This window comes from Betta splendens, chromosome 4, assembly GCF_900634795.4.
Source record: "Betta splendens chromosome 4, fBetSpl5.4, whole genome shotgun sequence".
NCBI lineage: Eukaryota > Metazoa > Chordata > Actinopteri > Anabantiformes > Osphronemidae > Betta > Betta splendens.
Genome location: NC_040884.2, coordinates 16,881,314 through 16,899,505, shown reverse-complemented (window position 1 = coordinate 16,899,505; position 18,192 = coordinate 16,881,314). Strand labels below are relative to the sequence as shown.

Here is an 18,192-nt window from a genome sequence, read left to right as displayed (position 1 = left end):
GTAAACATCGTGGCATATTGCAAGGGAGACGGCAGCATGTGTTGCTGTGTTGCTGTGCACAAGGGGTTGCCCCGGCTCAGATAATTGCTGACATTGCACAGCTGATAGGTGGCTTCATTAGAGCTCCTGTGCAGCGTGTTTCCATATGCATGTGCTGCTGTACGTCCTCCAATGTGTTTTCTTGTGACGGGAGATCTGAGAGCTGGGGATTTCTTTTACGCGTGTTTGGTTTTATAACATGCTGTCGGCGCCTTGTTTGCTTTGACTCCATCATCTTCCCAAGTGACTCTCTTAATAGGACTAATAGTTAGACTTTACTTGTAGTGATGTGATGCAGATTATTGTGTTGTTTTTCATTATTGAGCTGCTTTTTGCTTCTCTGTCCTGCTCGTTTGCCGTTTCACGCTCCTCTTCCTCCGCTGCTTGTTCCTCCTTCTATGTAAGGCTCACTCATTAATATATTCATGCTCACATTATAAGAGTGAATCTTATTAGATCTCATGTTGTCAGTTGGATAAGTTTCTTGTGGTAAACAGAGTTGGGTAATGTATTCTCCCCCAGCTTCCCAGGGGAGACACAGAAAAAAAGATATGCAGAAAAATGAGGGAATGTAAAAGAGGGCGCGCGTGTGTGTGTGTGTGTGTGTGTGTGTGTGTGTGTGTGTGTGTGTGTGTGTGTGTGTGTGTGTGTGTGTGTGTGTGTGTGTGTGTGCGTGAAGCGTCACACACAGACAGTGATGGAAACACAGGTCTGTCCTTGGAAGTGAAGCTGAATAACAATAAATCCACAATGGAGAGTTTTGCACTGCCAGCACATAACTTGAAAGAGAAATACAGTGAGCGCATTTTGGAGCCAAAACTCTGCATTTGGGAGGCACGGTGTCAGCGTGGTCGTTGGATGCATCACGCATGAACATCACAGGGAGTCTAAATGAGGAGCGGTGCCACTCAGGGCCCGGGGCCGTGGTCCCTCCTTTATTTTTTATCCTTGATGAGGATTAGCTGCTCCTCGGTGACCACTAGTCTCTCTGCAGTCGCAGAGAAGGCGCAGTACAATAAAATGTGTTCTCCATGTGATGAGAGCACGAAGGAAAGGCCAAGAGACTATCTAAAGTCCTTTGTACATCGCAATTCAACTTGGAAGGGCCTCAAAGACACAAAGTCCCAAAAAGACATATTAACCCTCGCGTGGACTCTCTAAACTACTGGTGCCTTTGAGGCCCTTTGCGGCTCAGTGAGGGAGCTGCACTGGAGAAATACTGCGCTGCCAAGTGCTGACATTCTCCTCAGCTTCCTCCTAAAATGTTCCTACTGCATATAAAAGCGAACGCCATCCCATACTCGTTGGAATTCATAGTATTCACTGAGGCCGGGCTTTGAATTCTAATGCACCGAAATAACCTCCCCTCACCCTCGTGTCTGTCTCCCTTCGTCCTGCTGTGCAGATGGTTAACGTTCTGCATCACAGGAAAAACAACGTCGCAGTCGCAAATCTGCTTTGTGTTTGACTTGCGTTGGTACTGCTGGGACACGTCGCCATGGCAACACAATTTGACTCAGCAAGGTGACGCGGAGTCATTGAGAGTGTGTGTGTGTGTGTGTGTGTGTGTGTGTGTGTGTGTGTGTGTGTGTGTGTGTGTGTGTGTGTGTGTGTGTGTGCGTGTGCATGCATGCATGCGTGTGTGTGTGTGTGTGTGTGTGTGTGTGTGTGTGTGTGTGTGTGTGTGTGTGTGTGTGTGTGTGTGTGTGTGTGTGTGTGTGTGTGTGTGTGTGTGTGTGTGTGTGTGTGTGTGCATGCGTGTGTGGGAGGTGAAGGGGAAGAGTGAGTTTTTCCTGTGAGGTTTTCCGCTGGTGCCTGTGAAGGAAAGGCACCGGGTAGAGGTGAGAGGAGACGTCTGATTCTAGAAGAGATTTCTAGGAAGCGCTATCAACACATTTTGCCTCCTCACTCCTCACTGCTACCCCGCGATTTCCCATCGTGCCCCGCGGACGATATTATCAAGCGACTGGGGATCGGGGAGCATGTAAAAGATCCCTCCTGCGTTGTTATCTGCATAAATACAGACTCGGCAGCCGGCAGCCGCCCCGCGGGTTATTTACAGCCCTCGCATGGTGAATATTAACTTCTACACGGTCCGTTGCCGTGCGTTTGTTTCGTCTTCCTTCCTCCGGCCTGTGACATAATCTGGTTGATTATGGAGCCTCGGGGTGATTAGCACAGTGATTGCTGCTGAGGCGCAGGAGCTAGCACACTTAGCAATAATTAAACTTAGCCCTGTTGAGCGCTCGTTATCTGTCACACATGAGGACGCGCGTCCCTTAAGGAAAACAGAGCAGCTCAACGGAAAATTACTCAAAAGTCAACCAAGTTATTCAATCCAGTTATGCACTTCCACTAGTGTTATATAAATATGTTTTTTTCCTCACATGCATGTGTGTGTGCATCAGTGTTGGAGCGAAGGCCACAGACTGTATCTCTGTTCTCTCAGCTGTCTTCTGTCTCATGGGGGGGTGCATATAGGTTAATAATGCCACCATGGCTGAAGGCTTGTTCTCCCCAGAAAGACACACACACACACACACACACACACACACACACACACACACACACACACACACACACACACACACACACGCGCGCCGCGAATGCAAACGCGCCCGCCATCAATTCCTCCTGGCACCGAAAAGGACACGGAGGAATGACACTGTTTAAATTGGATTTTAATGTAGATATAAATATCTATCATCGTCGCAAAGATTTATTGTCATCGCAGCGAAGCAGCTACGCAGCAAGAAAGCGACGTTGAAGGGGGACGGAGGCACAGAAACAAGTAAATGTTCAGCTCGAGCTGCGTAGCTCATGGCAAGTCCCTACATATTTTAACACTAAAGGAATTTTGTTTTATTGGATTTTCCCCGACTCTGAGTAAAATGTGTTGTTTATTACTGCAGGTTTTGTACTGGCTGTGAATTTGTTTCATAAATGACCTATTATTCCCACACATATATATATGTAATTCTGAAGCAGTGCTTCTACGCTGCTCCTCCTCTCGCCCGTCTCTTTGTTTTTGCTCTGAGGTTCTGTTGTCCTGACTGACTGCAAGGTGGCTCAGAGGGCAGTATTGATGGACAGATTACAGGCGGACGGAGGGGGGCGGGTCCGAGAGCACAACAACCACCGGCGAGATTACGACTTTGGGAAAAGTGAAACTGTGCAAAATCATTGTACTTAATACTTTGCATTAAGCGCTGTGAGGCACCGTGTCCATGACTTTCCTCTGTGTCCTCTCTGGGAGACTTGATCTCAGCAGGAAACCACTTTTCCATCCAGGACCTAAATCAAAAACTGCTGAGTCGTGCGTGAACATTGTGGGACAGCTTTTTTCTAATCCTCTGATTGAATATTGTGAAAGTGCAATCATTTCTGATGTGAGGACTATAATGGGTCTTCAGATGTGATCACAAGCCCAGAGGGCTGGTTACAGGATACTTGGGCCCAGTTCAGTTAGTGGTTTAGTCCATAGGGCTATGGTGGAGGCTTGTCTGACAGACGTGAATTAGTAGAGTGAAAAATGAAAAGCTACGCCCTCTTCATGAGGCAGGCGAAGGCGTGAAATGAGCATGAGTGACAGAAGGAGCGGTGCAGCATCAGCAACAACGCAGACGCTCAACCAAACCCTCATGGGAGTTTAGCTGAGCTGAGCTGCATTCCCACACTCTTTAGCTGTTTGACACGATGCTGCCTGTCATGTGTCTGACCTTACATGTTTTTTTTTCTATATTTTTTAATAAATATGGTGAATTAACTGCAATTTTATTGGGATTTCAGTAATAGTGTCATTTAAACAAACTCTACTTTGAGTTTATTTTTATTTTCACCTCAGCCCAAAGTCTTTTTGACAGTGATTGAGTGTCGGGTGCGCACACACACACACACACACACACACACACACACACACACACACACACACACACACACACACACACACACACACACAACACTGCTTGCATTGTTCCGTGTAGACATGTTTGTCTGTGACGGCTGGGCGGACAGATGAACACACACTATAAATATTTCACTCTGTCCCACTTGTAAAAAAGAGAAGAAACCAACCTATAAACAAATATCACTCCTGAATGAAGCCTGGAGTCAGAGGATGCGCTTTGAAGGAGAGGCTGAAAGGCACATGAACAATGTGTTTACAAGAAGAGAAGAAATGAACTAAGGTTTGGTGAAAAGACAAAAGAAGGCGTCATGTGTAACCACACAGGGAACAGACTGTGGGTCATTTAAATGATTATTTATCTGCATCTGCGTCGTTTGCATATTCAGCTCTTTGGGGTTCGCGTGGCTAAAGTGAAATATGCTGTAGTCCCTCAGAAAACAACAGACGCAGGCGCCTGCGGGCGGATGACGACGGACTATCGATTAAGGTCCCGCTCACGCTCGGCTTTTTGTGCTGCTGAGTGGAGGTCGCGCCTGCAGCTGCTGCGACGCCTCCGGCGAGGACGTCGGTGCGTCTCATGGATGTCACGCCGACGGCCTGATGGTTTCAAAACAAAAGCTGGGCTAATAACTGGCGCTGTGTTCTCCTTTTACGACCGACGCAGAGATCGTTGGCTTTAATCACGTCAGGCCACTGCTCGCAAACGCTGGCAAGTACAAAGGGGCACATGCTCCGGGCCGGCTGAGTGATGACAAGTGAAATTGTAAGTGACACCGCGTAGTGAGGCTGCGTTGTGCCAACGCAAATGGGTCGCATCCTCTGCAATTACTGACTGTGCTGAGCGCTGTCAAAGGTAAATGAACAGTTTAGCCGTTTTATTTTGATGCTAGATTTTAATGATTGTGTACTAGCCATCGACTGGAGTTGCCAGAAATATCGCCACATAGACGTCGATAGGGATTCGCTTCTTTCATTTGATTTTATTGGAAAGTTTTAAAAACTGAGTCAGATATTAGTTAATGGTACAAGTTTTAAATTCATTTGAATTCACTTGGTTCCGTTTCGTCTTTTGTTTTTTTGTTTTTTTGACTAACTTAATTATCTTGTCCGCAGACTAATGGCTTTAGAATTGAGGCCCGAATCATAATGACTGTGGCGTGCCTCCAAATCACTTTGAACCTTGGAGGAGCTCTGGGACAAAACAATGGACAGCAACCAAATACCCATCCCCTCGCTGCTGTTCGCTCATCGTGTGGTCTTTGGAAAGTGGCCACAGAAAAGGCACTCAGCGAGTGGGAGGGAAGATGTCACTGTATTCAAGTCATATCCCCAGGCTCCGCGCCTTATAAATCTCTTTTAAAGGATCTGAGCCAGGTTCTTTATTAGTTTTATATTTGCTCTCTGCCACTAATTGCTGTTAAAGGCTTACTAACAGAATTTTTGCACATTCAGGAGTCATGCCTGTGGGTCGCCCTGAACCCATTTCCAGCATATGAAGTCATAATTCAGAATGAAGCGGATGAATCACCATCACAAGTACACTTGCTGCACCACAGCGGACGTTAAACTAACAGGTTGCATGTGTGAAGCTTGTGCATAGCTTGGTGGCATCTACAGGAGATACAGTGGCTGAAGATGAAATACCACACAAGCGCTAAGATCAATCCACATTAGCATTGCCATAATCACCTGCATTGATTCAAATGGCTCAATTTGTCCTGCACAAATTGATGACACAAGTGAGGGAGGGCAGGGGTCAGTGAGGTGGATCACGGTCCTCAAGGGCTGTGCGCAGGGGGATCAATAGGATCTTGCTAAGCCCGGCTCAGTGTCCATAATGTGATGTGTACACAATCAATAGCCGCCCCACGGCGCGCGGGCGGCGGGCGCTCCGCCGCCTCCTCCCACCCCCCAGCAGCATCGTCTCCACCTCAAAGTGAGGAATGATGAGGTGGCGTGAGTGGTGGGCCGAGGCGACGCGACCACAGGCCTGTCGCTGATGACAAGCAGGAGCTGAAGGAGGATGTGGAAAGGCTTCTCACAATTCAAGAGCAGTGGTTGAGATGACAGGCGATGGAGATGGAAATCAGGAGAGGCTCAGAAGAGCGGCTCCAGAGAGCTCTTAACTTAGTGGCCCCTGAACAACTTCCTGCTCCACCGTCCCAGAGGATCTAATACTACGTGTAATGAAATCGTAAGGCGGTGTGTGAGTGTTGCTGGTTAAAACACATTCACCGACCTTCTGCCTAAAACCAGGCTCGTAATATTTTAAAGAGGAATGGAGACGTTGTGTTTTTGCTTGTGTGCAGATATTAATCAAGTGCTTTATTTGATTACATTTTCCTTTGTCTCAGTGTCACTCTGAGCAGATTTTGTGGAAGGTACTCATAGATTACTCATAGATAATACATTTCAAAAGCCAGGGAGGCTCAAACAACTAAGAACTAAGGCATGTAACACTTTGCCTAATCAGCTGAAGACGTTACCCCTCTTCCTAAGCCAATCAGGTGCCATGCCGTGTCATGACTACGGCATTCTGAGGTCAAAGCCTTCACACAAGCAGCGACAATCATTAGCACACGTTGTTGGTTCAGTTCTTTCTCCATGCTTCTCCTGATTTAGCCCCAGTAACAGATCTTCTGGACCATTCCCACTGTGTTTCCAGTAGATTAATGCGAGCCAGCCTCCACAAATGCTCTGTGGGTGTGTAGGAATGTGCGATTGCATGCGTGTGGGTCAATGAAAACGTTAATCACTTTCTCTCTCTGTGTGTTTGCGTGTGCGCCCACGCATCCATTCCCTCAGCTGTCAATAGCCGAGCTGCAGAGGGATCCTGCGCTCCAAAGTGTGGAATTGTAGAAGATTAACCGCCGTCTCTGAGGCCGTTAATGGTGAATCTAAATAAAGAATCGCTGACCTCTAATGAATGTCTTGCCTTTTGCGTAAATCGCGTTTGCGCCGTCGTGTAAGCTGCCGCATAAACTCCCGGTGAGTCAATAAAATGTGCAGAATCATTATTTGATGCTCTAATCTGCTCCTCTGCCGTTGGAGCTGAGTCCATGCCAAGGTGTTCAGCGACGGGGGCGCGGGTGAAGGTGCTCTGATCGCGAGCCTCCCGTGAGTTTGCCAAGTGTTCAGGGTTATGGAAGCGCTCTGCGTCCTTACAGTGACTCCACAGTCTTTCAGCTCAGTGCCAGTCCTGCCCAGGTTGCTTCATTTAGCTGCTAATAGGTTTAACCTAATCGGCACTGGCACTCATTAGGCGATAACACTTCCTCTCCTGAGCCATGACACCAGCTTGACTATATTTCACTCTGTCCTTCTTGTCTTTCATCAGTTAGTGAACCTTTTTCTCCTCCCATTTTTGATGTATTTACTTTATGTTTATCAGGCTTTCCTTTCTCCTATCTGACACTTTTTCCTCTTTGTCAGCACTAGCTACAGGCTAATAGATAGACCTGAGAAATAGCTGAGCCATTACCAATTTAAACGTGTCATGCTCCATCCCTGCTTGATATTTGCTAATATGTGGTATTTTCCAAATTAAAGAAGTCTCCAAGGAGGTGAAGCGATTGTCTCCACGCTGCACTGTCTACGATAACAAAGATGCTCTGGATCCCATCGCTGCTTGTGATTAATATTTACTAAACCTTATACTGTATTTACATACTGTGGAGTTTTTTCTCATCTTGAATCTTTGCTGATAGGTTTTCAATTGCTCTGGTCTAAGGGGGCTTGAAGTTAAGGACAGGTGATCTTTTCAGATGTCGGGTGACAGGTTATGTTCCTGCACTGCAGAGCGTAGGTTAAAGACTTTTCACCCGTGCTGAGCTGTGGAAAAAGGACATGGGCTAATCCCAGCAGCACTGTAAGACGTTTTATCTGTGGCTGTGGTCCCAGGCAGAGGAAGTGATGAGGTACTAAGCAGTACTACAGAAGAAGGGTGAGTGTGCCACCTAAGGCTGACATGACATGATGTCACAATGAAGCACACCATAATACCCACAATATATTGTTCATACAGTCTCATTTATTAAAATCAAACCCCAAGTAACTACATCGGGGGTCAGATTAATTCTGTGGAGGTCATTAAATCCGTGTCAAGGTGAAGAGCTACAGGACCTCAGCCTGATGCTGTGGTGACTTCACAGCACAATTCTGGGTGTTCTTACCTCCACTTGTATTTATTCCAAGCTCATCCAGAGACTACCTGGATTCTGTGACTTTATATTTGTCTTTTCTTCAGATTGTAATATCTACTGGCCTACCAGCCTACTAATACTGCATCCTCTATCTGTGTTCTCTTTTCAGATCCTAGCCATCATATCCATATTCTTCATTGTCCTCTCCACGATCGCTTTGTCTCTCAACACCTTGCCTGAGCTCCAGGTCACAGATGAGTTTGGCCAGGCCAACGACAACCCCCAGCTGGCCCACGTGGAGGCCGTGTGCATTGCCTGGTTCACAATGGAGTACCTCCTTCGCTTCCTTTCCTCTCCTAATAAGTGGAAGTTCTTTAAAGGCCCACTGAATGTCATTGACTTACTGGCCATCTTACCCTATTATGTCACCATCTTCCTGACAGAGTCCAACAAGAGCGTCCTACAGTTCCAAAATGTGCGACGCGTGGTGCAGATCTTCAGGATCATGAGAATATTGAGGATCCTGAAGCTAGCCAGGCACTCCACGGGGCTCCAGTCTCTAGGGTTCACATTGAGACGGAGCTACAATGAACTGGGGCTGCTTATTTTATTTCTTGCCATGGGCATCATGATATTTTCCAGCTTGGTCTTCTTTGCTGAGAAAGACGAAGATGCCACGAAATTCACCAGTATCCCTGCCTCCTTCTGGTGGGCAACCATTACAATGACCACGGTGGGCTATGGTGATATTTACCCACAGACTTTGCTTGGTAAAATTGTAGGGGGGCTCTGCTGCATTGCAGGGGTGCTGGTAATTGCCCTGCCCATCCCCATCATAGTCAACAACTTCTCTGAGTTCTATAAGGAGCAGAAGAGGCAGGAGAAGGCCATTAAGAGGAGAGAGGCCCTAGAGAGAGCCAAGAGGAACGGCAGCATTGTGTCAATGAACCTAAAAGATGCCTTTGCCCGCAGTATGGAGCTAATGGATGTGGCGGTAGAGAAAGGGGAGGACAAAACCTCCCTAGATAACCACCTGACACCTAGCCGCTGGGGTGGCTCAACCAGGCGTGCAGCCTCTGAAACGAACTCCCCGGATAAAAGAAACCCAGAGTCTCTGCCGCAAAGCTCCCCGCGACACACAACCATCACCACCACCCGAGGGGTGCAACAGACGAACCGCACCCCGCAGCACCTGAATGTTCAGAAACTGGAGGAGATGTACAACCAGATGACAAAGTCACAGTCCTTCACCAACCTCAACACTACCAGCTCCATGAGCACCCTCAGCACAACGATGACTGCCCCCGCCTCCCCGAAGAAAACGCACAGCCCTGATTCCACATTAAAAGAAGAGGTGGAGCTGGAGATGAGGGAGGTCCACAGCTCCTCAGCAGATAACGTTAGAAGAAAGAGCCTGGAATCCGCTGGGGACCACCCGTGTCGAATCCGGCACCCAAGAGCGCCGCCGTATTTGGATTTTTGCCACCTGAGGGCCGGCAGTGACCCGAGCTGCCCTGGTGTTAAAGACGGCCTCTATGAGCCTGTCAACCCATGCAGCAGGTCACAGTTCCATATAGAGGAGGGGGAGAGCTTTACCAGTGCTGTGGAGAATATCCAGAGCTCCCTAGGAGGGAATAACCCTCTTAAGACCAAGAGGGTGATGGTCAATTTTGCTGAAACCTCTGCTGAATGCCCCCTAACACCACCCAGCACCATGTCTCCCGGAGACATCAGCTCCAGCATCCTGGAAGACGACTCCCCAGAAGGAGAGATGTCACCGCTCATCCCCAGTTCAGATGAGCTGCTGCCCATCTCAGAGGAGGAAACCTGCCCCTTGTCTCCTAAGCCGCTGGTTGTAGACACCCCGCCTGGGGACGAGGACCAGCCCGCGGAGAACAAGGAGGAAAGGCATCTGATGGAGGTGGCCGGTGCTGCTGTTGCGCCTGTGTCACCCAAGACAGCAGCACAAAACAGCACCCAGGGCGAGGAGGTCAAGGGTGACAGCAACCAAAGTGGACACAAAGTAGAGAACCACATGTTTACATCAGATATCCACCTGATACCCGGAGACGGCAGCCTCTCTCCGACCTGTGAAACCAGCATGTGACTGCACGGGCTGGGGAGGAGGGGGAGCGAGACGCAACGATAAGGGGTGCAGTTGTAGCGAAAGGTTTTTTTGCATGGCATGACAAGTCCCTTTTACTTGTATTGTTGTGTATTGCTGAAAAAGAATCTGCAGTGCTTTGCGCAGAACTGAGAATGACTTTTGGGACGAGCAGCAGGTTCGGGGGGAGGAGGCTCTTAAAACACAGATGGAATTCATCGACTTATGTAGACATTTAGTCCTCCTGTATATAACGAGTCTCCTTTTTTTCTAGCAAATGAAGAAACATACAGACTTGTCTGTAAAAAGCATGCATTTAACAAAGACAGATATTTTACGGTGCTTAGTTTGCTGAAAGCGCTCCACTGTAAATACTAAGACATCTAAGACAATGATAATGCACAGGACGGCGGAGGGAACGCGTCACTGGAGGTGCCAGCGTTTGAAACGTGACCAGGCGGAAGCGGCTGTTTGAACTCCAGAGCATCGTAGCGACCTATACAAAGGCAAAACATATCATTACTTCTTGTGGACATGCAAAGTGTTCCCATGGCGACCCTGTGACGTCAATGAAATTTGCTTTGCTGTTTTTGTTTTTTTCCCGTCGAGCGTCCGACCTTCCGTTCCGAGCAGCCAGATGTTGGGTCTTTGAGTTCATGAGTTCGGCCGAGGACAGGAACACGCCGGTTCGTCTGAACGGCAAACACCTATAGTTGCCAAATACACATGTAACCAGTAAGAACAGGAGCTATCACGTACTTCTGCTGTTGAAACTATTTATTAAGCTGGACAGAGTTCGAGAGGTTGTCGGTTTCACTCCTTGTTCAGCCTTTTGATTAAATTCAAGTCACACAAACACACTATTTACTCTCAGACGTCAGTATTTACATCGAAAAGTAGTAGTAAGAATAAATTAATAAATACTGTAAGTAGCTCTAGTTGGTTGTAGAATAACTCTACAGTGAGACAAGCAGAGTTAAGACTATTATTAATAAGTGCAGTACATCTGATCATCAGTACACATACAGTATGCTTCACATTATAATTATCTAGGTTGGCATTTAGATAACCACTAAACAATATTCCTTGTGATGTCAATGGACCAAATCAAGCACAGTGACGAGCATCATCTATCTCAGCTGCATATCAACATATATGATAATAACATATATTAAGACAGTAGGTTTGTTTCTTATGGTCTGTTTACCTGTGTTCATTGTGCTATCCTCACCCCCACCCCCCACCCCCCATGTTGTCATTGTCATTTGTTCCATACTACTGCAAGGTTATCCAGTCCTGCTGATAATTTTATGGCATTTCTTTTTTGTATATCCCTAGTGTCTTGGACTTTAATTTATTGTGTATTACTGTCAACAAATCTATTTTCAGTCGAGCTTAAACCCAAAGGAGTTTTATTTTCTCATCTTCTCTCTTGCTTTTGTTTTACACTGACTGAAAATATCTGTTCTATGTTGCCTTTGATTCCAATTTTATTGCTGGAATACTCTTTTTTTTCTTTCTTTTATTTGTTTGTTTGTTTGTTTGTTTTTTAAGCGCGACACTTGGCTGAGTGTACTCGAAGTGCGTTTGTGAAAGCCACACAAACCAGAACGGTACAGACGGAAAGTATGTGGGTGAATTCTGTGTTTTTCTGATTATCATAAATATTATTTCTAGTATGTTTCAGTTCTCACAGAGAGGTGTGGAATGTGCAATACCACATACTGCAATCTATGCAGGCCAAGAATTGTGGCACTTTATTTTCTGTCTATGGGAATTTGTAAGTGTACAGACAGAAATTATGTGTATTTTTCAAATGTTATATCTTTAATATGAGGCAAAACAGTATTACAAGTACTCTCGAGAATCTCACAAACAATGCAAATAATAATTTGACTTTTCAGTATTTCATTTCTTACTAAACAGCTGGCGTAGCGCTTTCAAGCACACCAACGCCAGTTAACAATGGACCTCAAATTTGATGACGTGTGGGAATAGGGATCCAAATTAACCACTTTGGGCCTTTTATATTGCTGTTAGATTGAGATTAAATCTAACAGATGTCTGTGGTGGATAATCTAGTGTCAATGGCCACACACAAAGGATTTTATGTTTTTTGTGAATTAACGTTCAGAATGATTCTATTTTTTCTAAACCAAAATGGAGCATGACCACAATTTCCTGCCATATGGTGGTTGAAATGATGCGTGCCTTTTCATAACGCCGCTGTTTATGAGAAGGTAGCAAGTCATTTTGCTTTGTTCATATAGCACTGTACAGAAAATTCTAATTTTATAGCAGATATCAGGTCTTTATGTAATAGATACAAGTAATGTTATTGAGTTCTCAGGTTTTCTATAACTCTCTGATGTTCCGATTGGATAAATTATCTGTTTTTCTTTAACAGCTAATGTCAACTAGTTACTTCTGTACTTTTTGAACGGTGATGTTGTCAAATCCACATTGATGTCTTTGCTCCCAGAGCAAGGAGCGGCAATATTTCTCCCTCCTCCTGGGCAATCTGTGTATATTCAGTATCCACCCCCATCAGTCTTCAGTGAGGCAGCACAAACAAAGGGACAGAAGTTGGGCCGTTAGAGCTGAGAAATAGCCAGAAGCAGAGTGACGGGTCTGGCAGGAAGAGATCCCTACTGTCTCTTAACCGATCCATCTGATTATTTCCCATGCTGACACCACTGAGTGCTCCGATCCCTACAGCTCCGGAGGCTCTAACCCCACGGCGAGCCCTCAGGAACCGTGATCGATGAGTGAAAGGAAGGCTGTGGGAGTAAAGACGAGCAAAAGCGTCCTCCGTTCCATCAGCTGTGGCCCATATTTTCTTCTGTCTGTACATACTTTATGCTCACATTGACGTGATTTCCCTCAGTAGCCAGGGATCTGTGCGAGAGCTGGTGGCGCCATCGTTATGAAACGATCGATCCCTCATCGGAACGATTGTCCAGTGCTCTCCAAAGTAAGAGGCGGAGTCATGGTTGTTGTTTATGGCTTTCATTTGTCGTTTTTCTATATGAGGGAAGGTTAGATGATGACCTTCTTGTTAAAGTTCTTCTTTCGGTCCCTGTACGTTCGACTTGTTTGTAGTGATCATGTCTCCGTGTTAGCCTTGAGTTATCCTTCATTTTGACAGGTAGGGAAGAGGAACCGGGGATCTGGATTGATAAGATTGAGAGAATGGATACCGTCCGTGTCACTCATGCATGCTTACCAAACCTTGAAATGCATAAAGCTGCATTGTTTCCTCCTTTGTCTCTGTGTACTCTGCCTCTTTTTGAATTTTTCTTTTTTTTCTGCTCGGTTTTGGAGAACATTATCATTAGTCACATTCTGAGCTACAGACTGTTTCTGTACAAAGCGACATCTTTGTATGCATGTAGTAGTCCGAACAATTATGTGACCACGGAACACTTCGTTATGATACATCTATGTCAACATTTCTGTAGAGCATTGTCCCCCATGATGTCTATTAGCATATGCAGAATAATGAATAAATAAATGTGTATATAACTCGTGTTTGAGTCTTATTGAGTCCTTTTATTTTTAGTTATATAACATAAATCATCTCTACATAATGTTAAACAAAACTGGAATTGCCTGTGCTGCAAAAAAGTATGTGCATGGCAGCTTTTCATATTTAAAAGCAGCATTTCCAATATCTGGCATTACTACTGTGGTTGATTAATAATTTATCCCTGCAGGCAAATGCACTCCATTCCATTAAGTGCAATTAATGGATGCCCACATTTCTGTTGTGTACTTCTGCCAAACAGTGATACGAAGCATTAATAACGCTCCCAAACCTCAAAAGCAAAACCTTGTGCATGTAAAGTCCTTAGAAATTAAATAAGTGAAGCTACAGTACACCCACACTGAAGACTAAAGGGGTTAAAGTTCTCCCATTTTACACCTATTCCTTTTATAAATTTAACGCTTTATTGTGTAATATTATTCAGCAAATGTACTGCAGTTTTATACTGCAGTGTTTCGTGCATTTTAAAACAGTGGTTGCATACCTGAGATTAGCAGAAGAGGAGTTCAAGATCTGAAGAGCCCAGACAGCAAAAGCCTGGTCAGCAAATCAAATTTAAAGCCATTAGCAAAGGCCCTGCTAGAGGATCTCAAGCTGTGACCAGGCTCGTAGAGAGTTTCACGGAGAATTTGCATTTCATGTCACACCCTAAAAGACATAAAAACAACCTGGGTTTGAGGCAAAAACGACATTAAGACTAGGTGAAAGACACAGAAGCTGTAATTATAATTATTCCTGAATTTGTTTTAAACAACAGAACATAAATAGCTGCACGTCAGTGATACCAGGTACCACGAAGACACATATATTCGTTTTTACAGTAACTTATTATAAACGAACCACTTCCCACATAATTTAATGGGAATATGAACGAGATGCAGTTACTCCCCTCGCCGCTGCGGGGCGCTGTCGTCCGCTCACACGGCTGGACGGAAACTGTAAAGCGCGCGGAAATCAAACGACTTTCAAAGAAGAAGAAAACATTCGTCACATCAAGAAGAAGAAGTTGTTTCGTCCACTGTAAACACGACTATGGATCCTGAGCAGGACAATGAAAGCGCCGGAGAGAGCGAGGAAGATGGGAGCTTTGCTCGGGTCACGGCTGTGGCTACAGGGTGGACGGTGGACTTTCTGTTCCTAAGGATGTGTCGGAGTTTTAAGAAAGCAGATCTGGAAGAATTCAACGAGGGGCTTGATACGTTTGAGGGTAACGTGCAGTTATTCACATCGAATTTATCTTAAGTTAGTTCACTAGCTGAACTAACTGTACCTGTTAAATGGTAATTCAACGGTCGTCTGTAGTCCGCTAAAAAGTTTGTGTATGATTTGATTAGATGTATGATAACGTTATATATTATAACGTTAAAAGCATAAAGACTAAACCCCTCGAAATTAAAGCTAAAGCTGTTTAGATTATTATGTTGTGATGATCACACGAGGGAAGAAGCGGTCTGAATTACTTGTTTGTTTTTTCAGCCATTTGCCAGAATCCGTCTCTTAAAGCAGGCCTCGACGATGAGAAAGTGATGATCGTTGCCTTCCTCTCAAGAGTCATGCATGGGAAGCAGCTGGGTAAGCTGCTGCAAAGACTACATAGGTTATCTATAAGCAAATGTCAACTCTGCCACAAAAGCCTTGCTTTTCAACAGATGTCCAGTTTGATGAGGACGACAGTGTGACGCCTCTGATGTCTGCTGCCAAGATGTGGTCAAATCTAAAAGCCACTGTTGCAGACACAAGACTGTTCAATAACGTCACCATTCTCCTGCTCGCACAGGTACTTTTAGACCGTTCTCACTGCTGTGTGGTAATAGGAAAACCCACAGGATCAGATCTGAGACTATACAGGCACGTCTCCTAATCCCTCTGTGATTGAAAGATCTGTTGTAATTCTGGCAAAACGTACAGTCGACCGGTTGTAATGAATAGGTATTAGTTCAGTAAAGCAGCTCTAAAGTCGTTGTTCTCATTTCACATCTCCGGTCTATTTGCTCTGTTCATAGACGGTGGCTGTGTGCTTGGAGAGAGGCCAAAGATCCTCTGCCTCATCTGCCCTTAAGTGGTTTGAGAGTAACAATGAGTTCCCACAGGTCAGCCTGTCTGTTACTGTGTCATTACATCTTCAAAGAAAAGAAAGAGTCAATACTGAAACAGTCGGTGGCTTAGAATGATTGTCGTTCTTAACAATTACCACTTTTCAACAGAATGTACGAGTCAAGCTGACAACTATAGTGACACAAAAGGAAACTTACCATCCATTTCTGATGAGCTTCAGCTTCAAGCGCCTTTTGGAGACAATCCAATCATATTTGGATGCTTATCTGGAAAGGAACCCCTGTGACTACCTTCTTAAGGTACAAGACATTGTTATAAATTAAGTTATAAATTAGTCTTTAATATTTTTTCTCCCTGGGCAGAGCAGAAGTTTAAATTTAACATTTGGCTGTAAGAAGGCACTTAATTATTGGTGCTTCCATCCAGAAATGTTCTTTCCTATTACCTGATGTGAGTCGAGGCATAGAGAGAATCTGTAATGATGTTTTCTTAGGCACAGAAAAGTAAAAAGCTTCTCATCCGTCTCACAGAAAATCCTCAGTCTTCTGGTGTTTTTTTAATATGTTAAAAATGGCTTTTCTGATTTATAGACTTTTTAAAAAGCTCTGGATTTTTATTTAGACGCATTAATTAATGCAGATGTTGTTGGCCAGCTAAGACTCTCTGAAACTTGTTGCAGCTGTTTGTAAGGTGCAGTATCCTGACAAACAGCTAACAGCAAAGTTTACCAAATTTGAACTGCCAGTACACTGCCAGTTCTTGTCTTCAAGCCTGTTTAGCAACTGTTTGCCCTTTTGCTGCTTTGCTCCTGAGAAATTGCACTGGGGCTAGCTGAAGGTGCTGTAATATTATCAGTCATAGTTAATTGACAATTTGTCATTAAATTGGATGGAAGGGCAAACCAGCATGGCCGTCCTCAGGGACTGACGGAGTCACTTATTCATGAAAGTTTCAGGCATGATTTACATACACACCGCTGACCAAGGTTAAGCCTACAAGGGTAGAGTAATGACACATACCATTAGTCTTCGCTTTCTCATACTTGCACATGAAAGGTAATTGTTTTGGAATTAATTGCCAAGTAATATTGAGAAATAAAATGTATATTGGTCTGTGTATTTCCATCCATCAGGAAGCTACAAAGGTGGTCCAGTCATCACAGAATGGAAATGTTTTGGAGGATGTGGTGAAAGAAAACTGCTGTCTGTCCAGGCAGAATGAAAAGTATTTATTGAAATTGGTTAATATATATCTATATTTGTACTTACCTATTTATATTGAAAAATATAAATAGTAAAATAACTTACTTTCATGATACTTTATTCATGGTATATTCTGTATTTTCTTTTCCAGAAAGATGACCAGATGTTTGATGTGAGTTCAAAGAGTTAAATAGGGGGAAACTGTCATTTTATGAGAAATATATTGATTACGTGTTGTGTCAAGTGTTTAGTTTGTTTTTGCTTTTCCCAATCTACTCCCAGTCCATGTCTAGATTAATACATGTTAATGCTGTATTGCATGTTTTCTTCCACAGAAAAAAACGCCAACTACTTCCAACAAAGATCGCTGATCTATGGAAACCTGATACATGCAAGAAGCCTTATGTCTCTGTCCGAAGACTGTCCAAGACTGGTAATTGGTTTTTCTTCTAATGACATTTATTTGAACAACAAAATTTATTTTCCTGATTAAAGTCATGCTTTGACCTACATATACAGTTTTGTACATATGACTGAGGTTGTGTTAAACCTCCCACCATTAGAATTATCTCAGAAGACAAACCGGTCAACATCACAGGTGTCACAGACCCAGAGAACAAGAAAGGTAAGGACCACTCAGTTCATCAGTGTTGTGTCCTGGATGAACCCTAAATGAAGCATCATTTAGTGTCATGTATGATTTGTAATTCTTGTTTAGAAATGGACATCAACCCTGGACAAGTACCTGAAGGCCGGAGTGGAACGCCACGGCCCAGGAAAATGGGCTCAAATATTAAAGGACTATGACTTTGAAGGGCGCACTGGAACCATGCTTAAAGATCGCTGGAGAGTCTTGTTGAGAGCCCACGAAGTCGGCTAAAGGGGAGCGATAGACCCTGGGACTTTAGCTGTTCTGTGTATATAAAATCGTGGTTTGATTGTTTTTTTTTTTAATTGTTGTTGCTGTTTGCACTACAAAACACACACCTCAAGAGGGCGCTACTCCTTCGTGCATTTGTAAAATCTGCAGCATGATGTAGATGTTTACTTGTTAGTTGGGGATTGATTCAATTCTAAGCTTTTTTTCTTGCCTTTTATTTGAACTAGGGACAGTTTGTTTTCTGTCATGATGTTTTACTTTGCTTTGCTGTTGCCTTCATCAAGTCTGTGTTAAACCAGCAGAGGACACTCAATGC

The 18,192-nt window shown here is 44.5% G+C and overlaps 2 protein-coding genes across 2 annotated transcripts in view; both read left to right on the top strand.

Annotated features, from left to right (window-relative positions):
• kcnb2b (potassium voltage-gated channel subfamily B member 2b) overlaps positions 1-13,372 on the top strand; it is a 53,621-nt gene extending 40,249 nt beyond the window's left edge. Inside the window, exon 3 of the mRNA XM_029147218.3 lies at positions 8,258-13,372. Coding sequence (XP_029003051.1) covers positions 8,258-10,195 — 1,938 coding nt within the window. The 3' untranslated portion in view covers positions 10,196-13,372. The remainder of the gene's footprint in view (positions 1-8,257) is intronic.
• Positions 13,373-14,698: 1,326 nt separating this feature from the next.
• terf1 (telomeric repeat binding factor (NIMA-interacting) 1) lies at positions 14,699-18,064 on the top strand. The gene is made up of 10 exons (XM_029149044.3): positions 14,699-14,946; positions 15,216-15,311; positions 15,389-15,516; positions 15,743-15,829; positions 15,944-16,093; positions 16,927-17,018; positions 17,148-17,168; positions 17,332-17,429; positions 17,560-17,621; positions 17,715-18,064. The coding sequence occupies exons 1-10, from the start codon at positions 14,772-14,774 to the stop codon at positions 17,874-17,876; spliced, it is 1,071 nt and encodes a 356-aa protein (XP_029004877.1). The 5' UTR covers positions 14,699-14,771; the 3' UTR covers positions 17,877-18,064.
• The last annotated feature ends 128 nt before the right edge of the window (positions 18,065-18,192 follow it).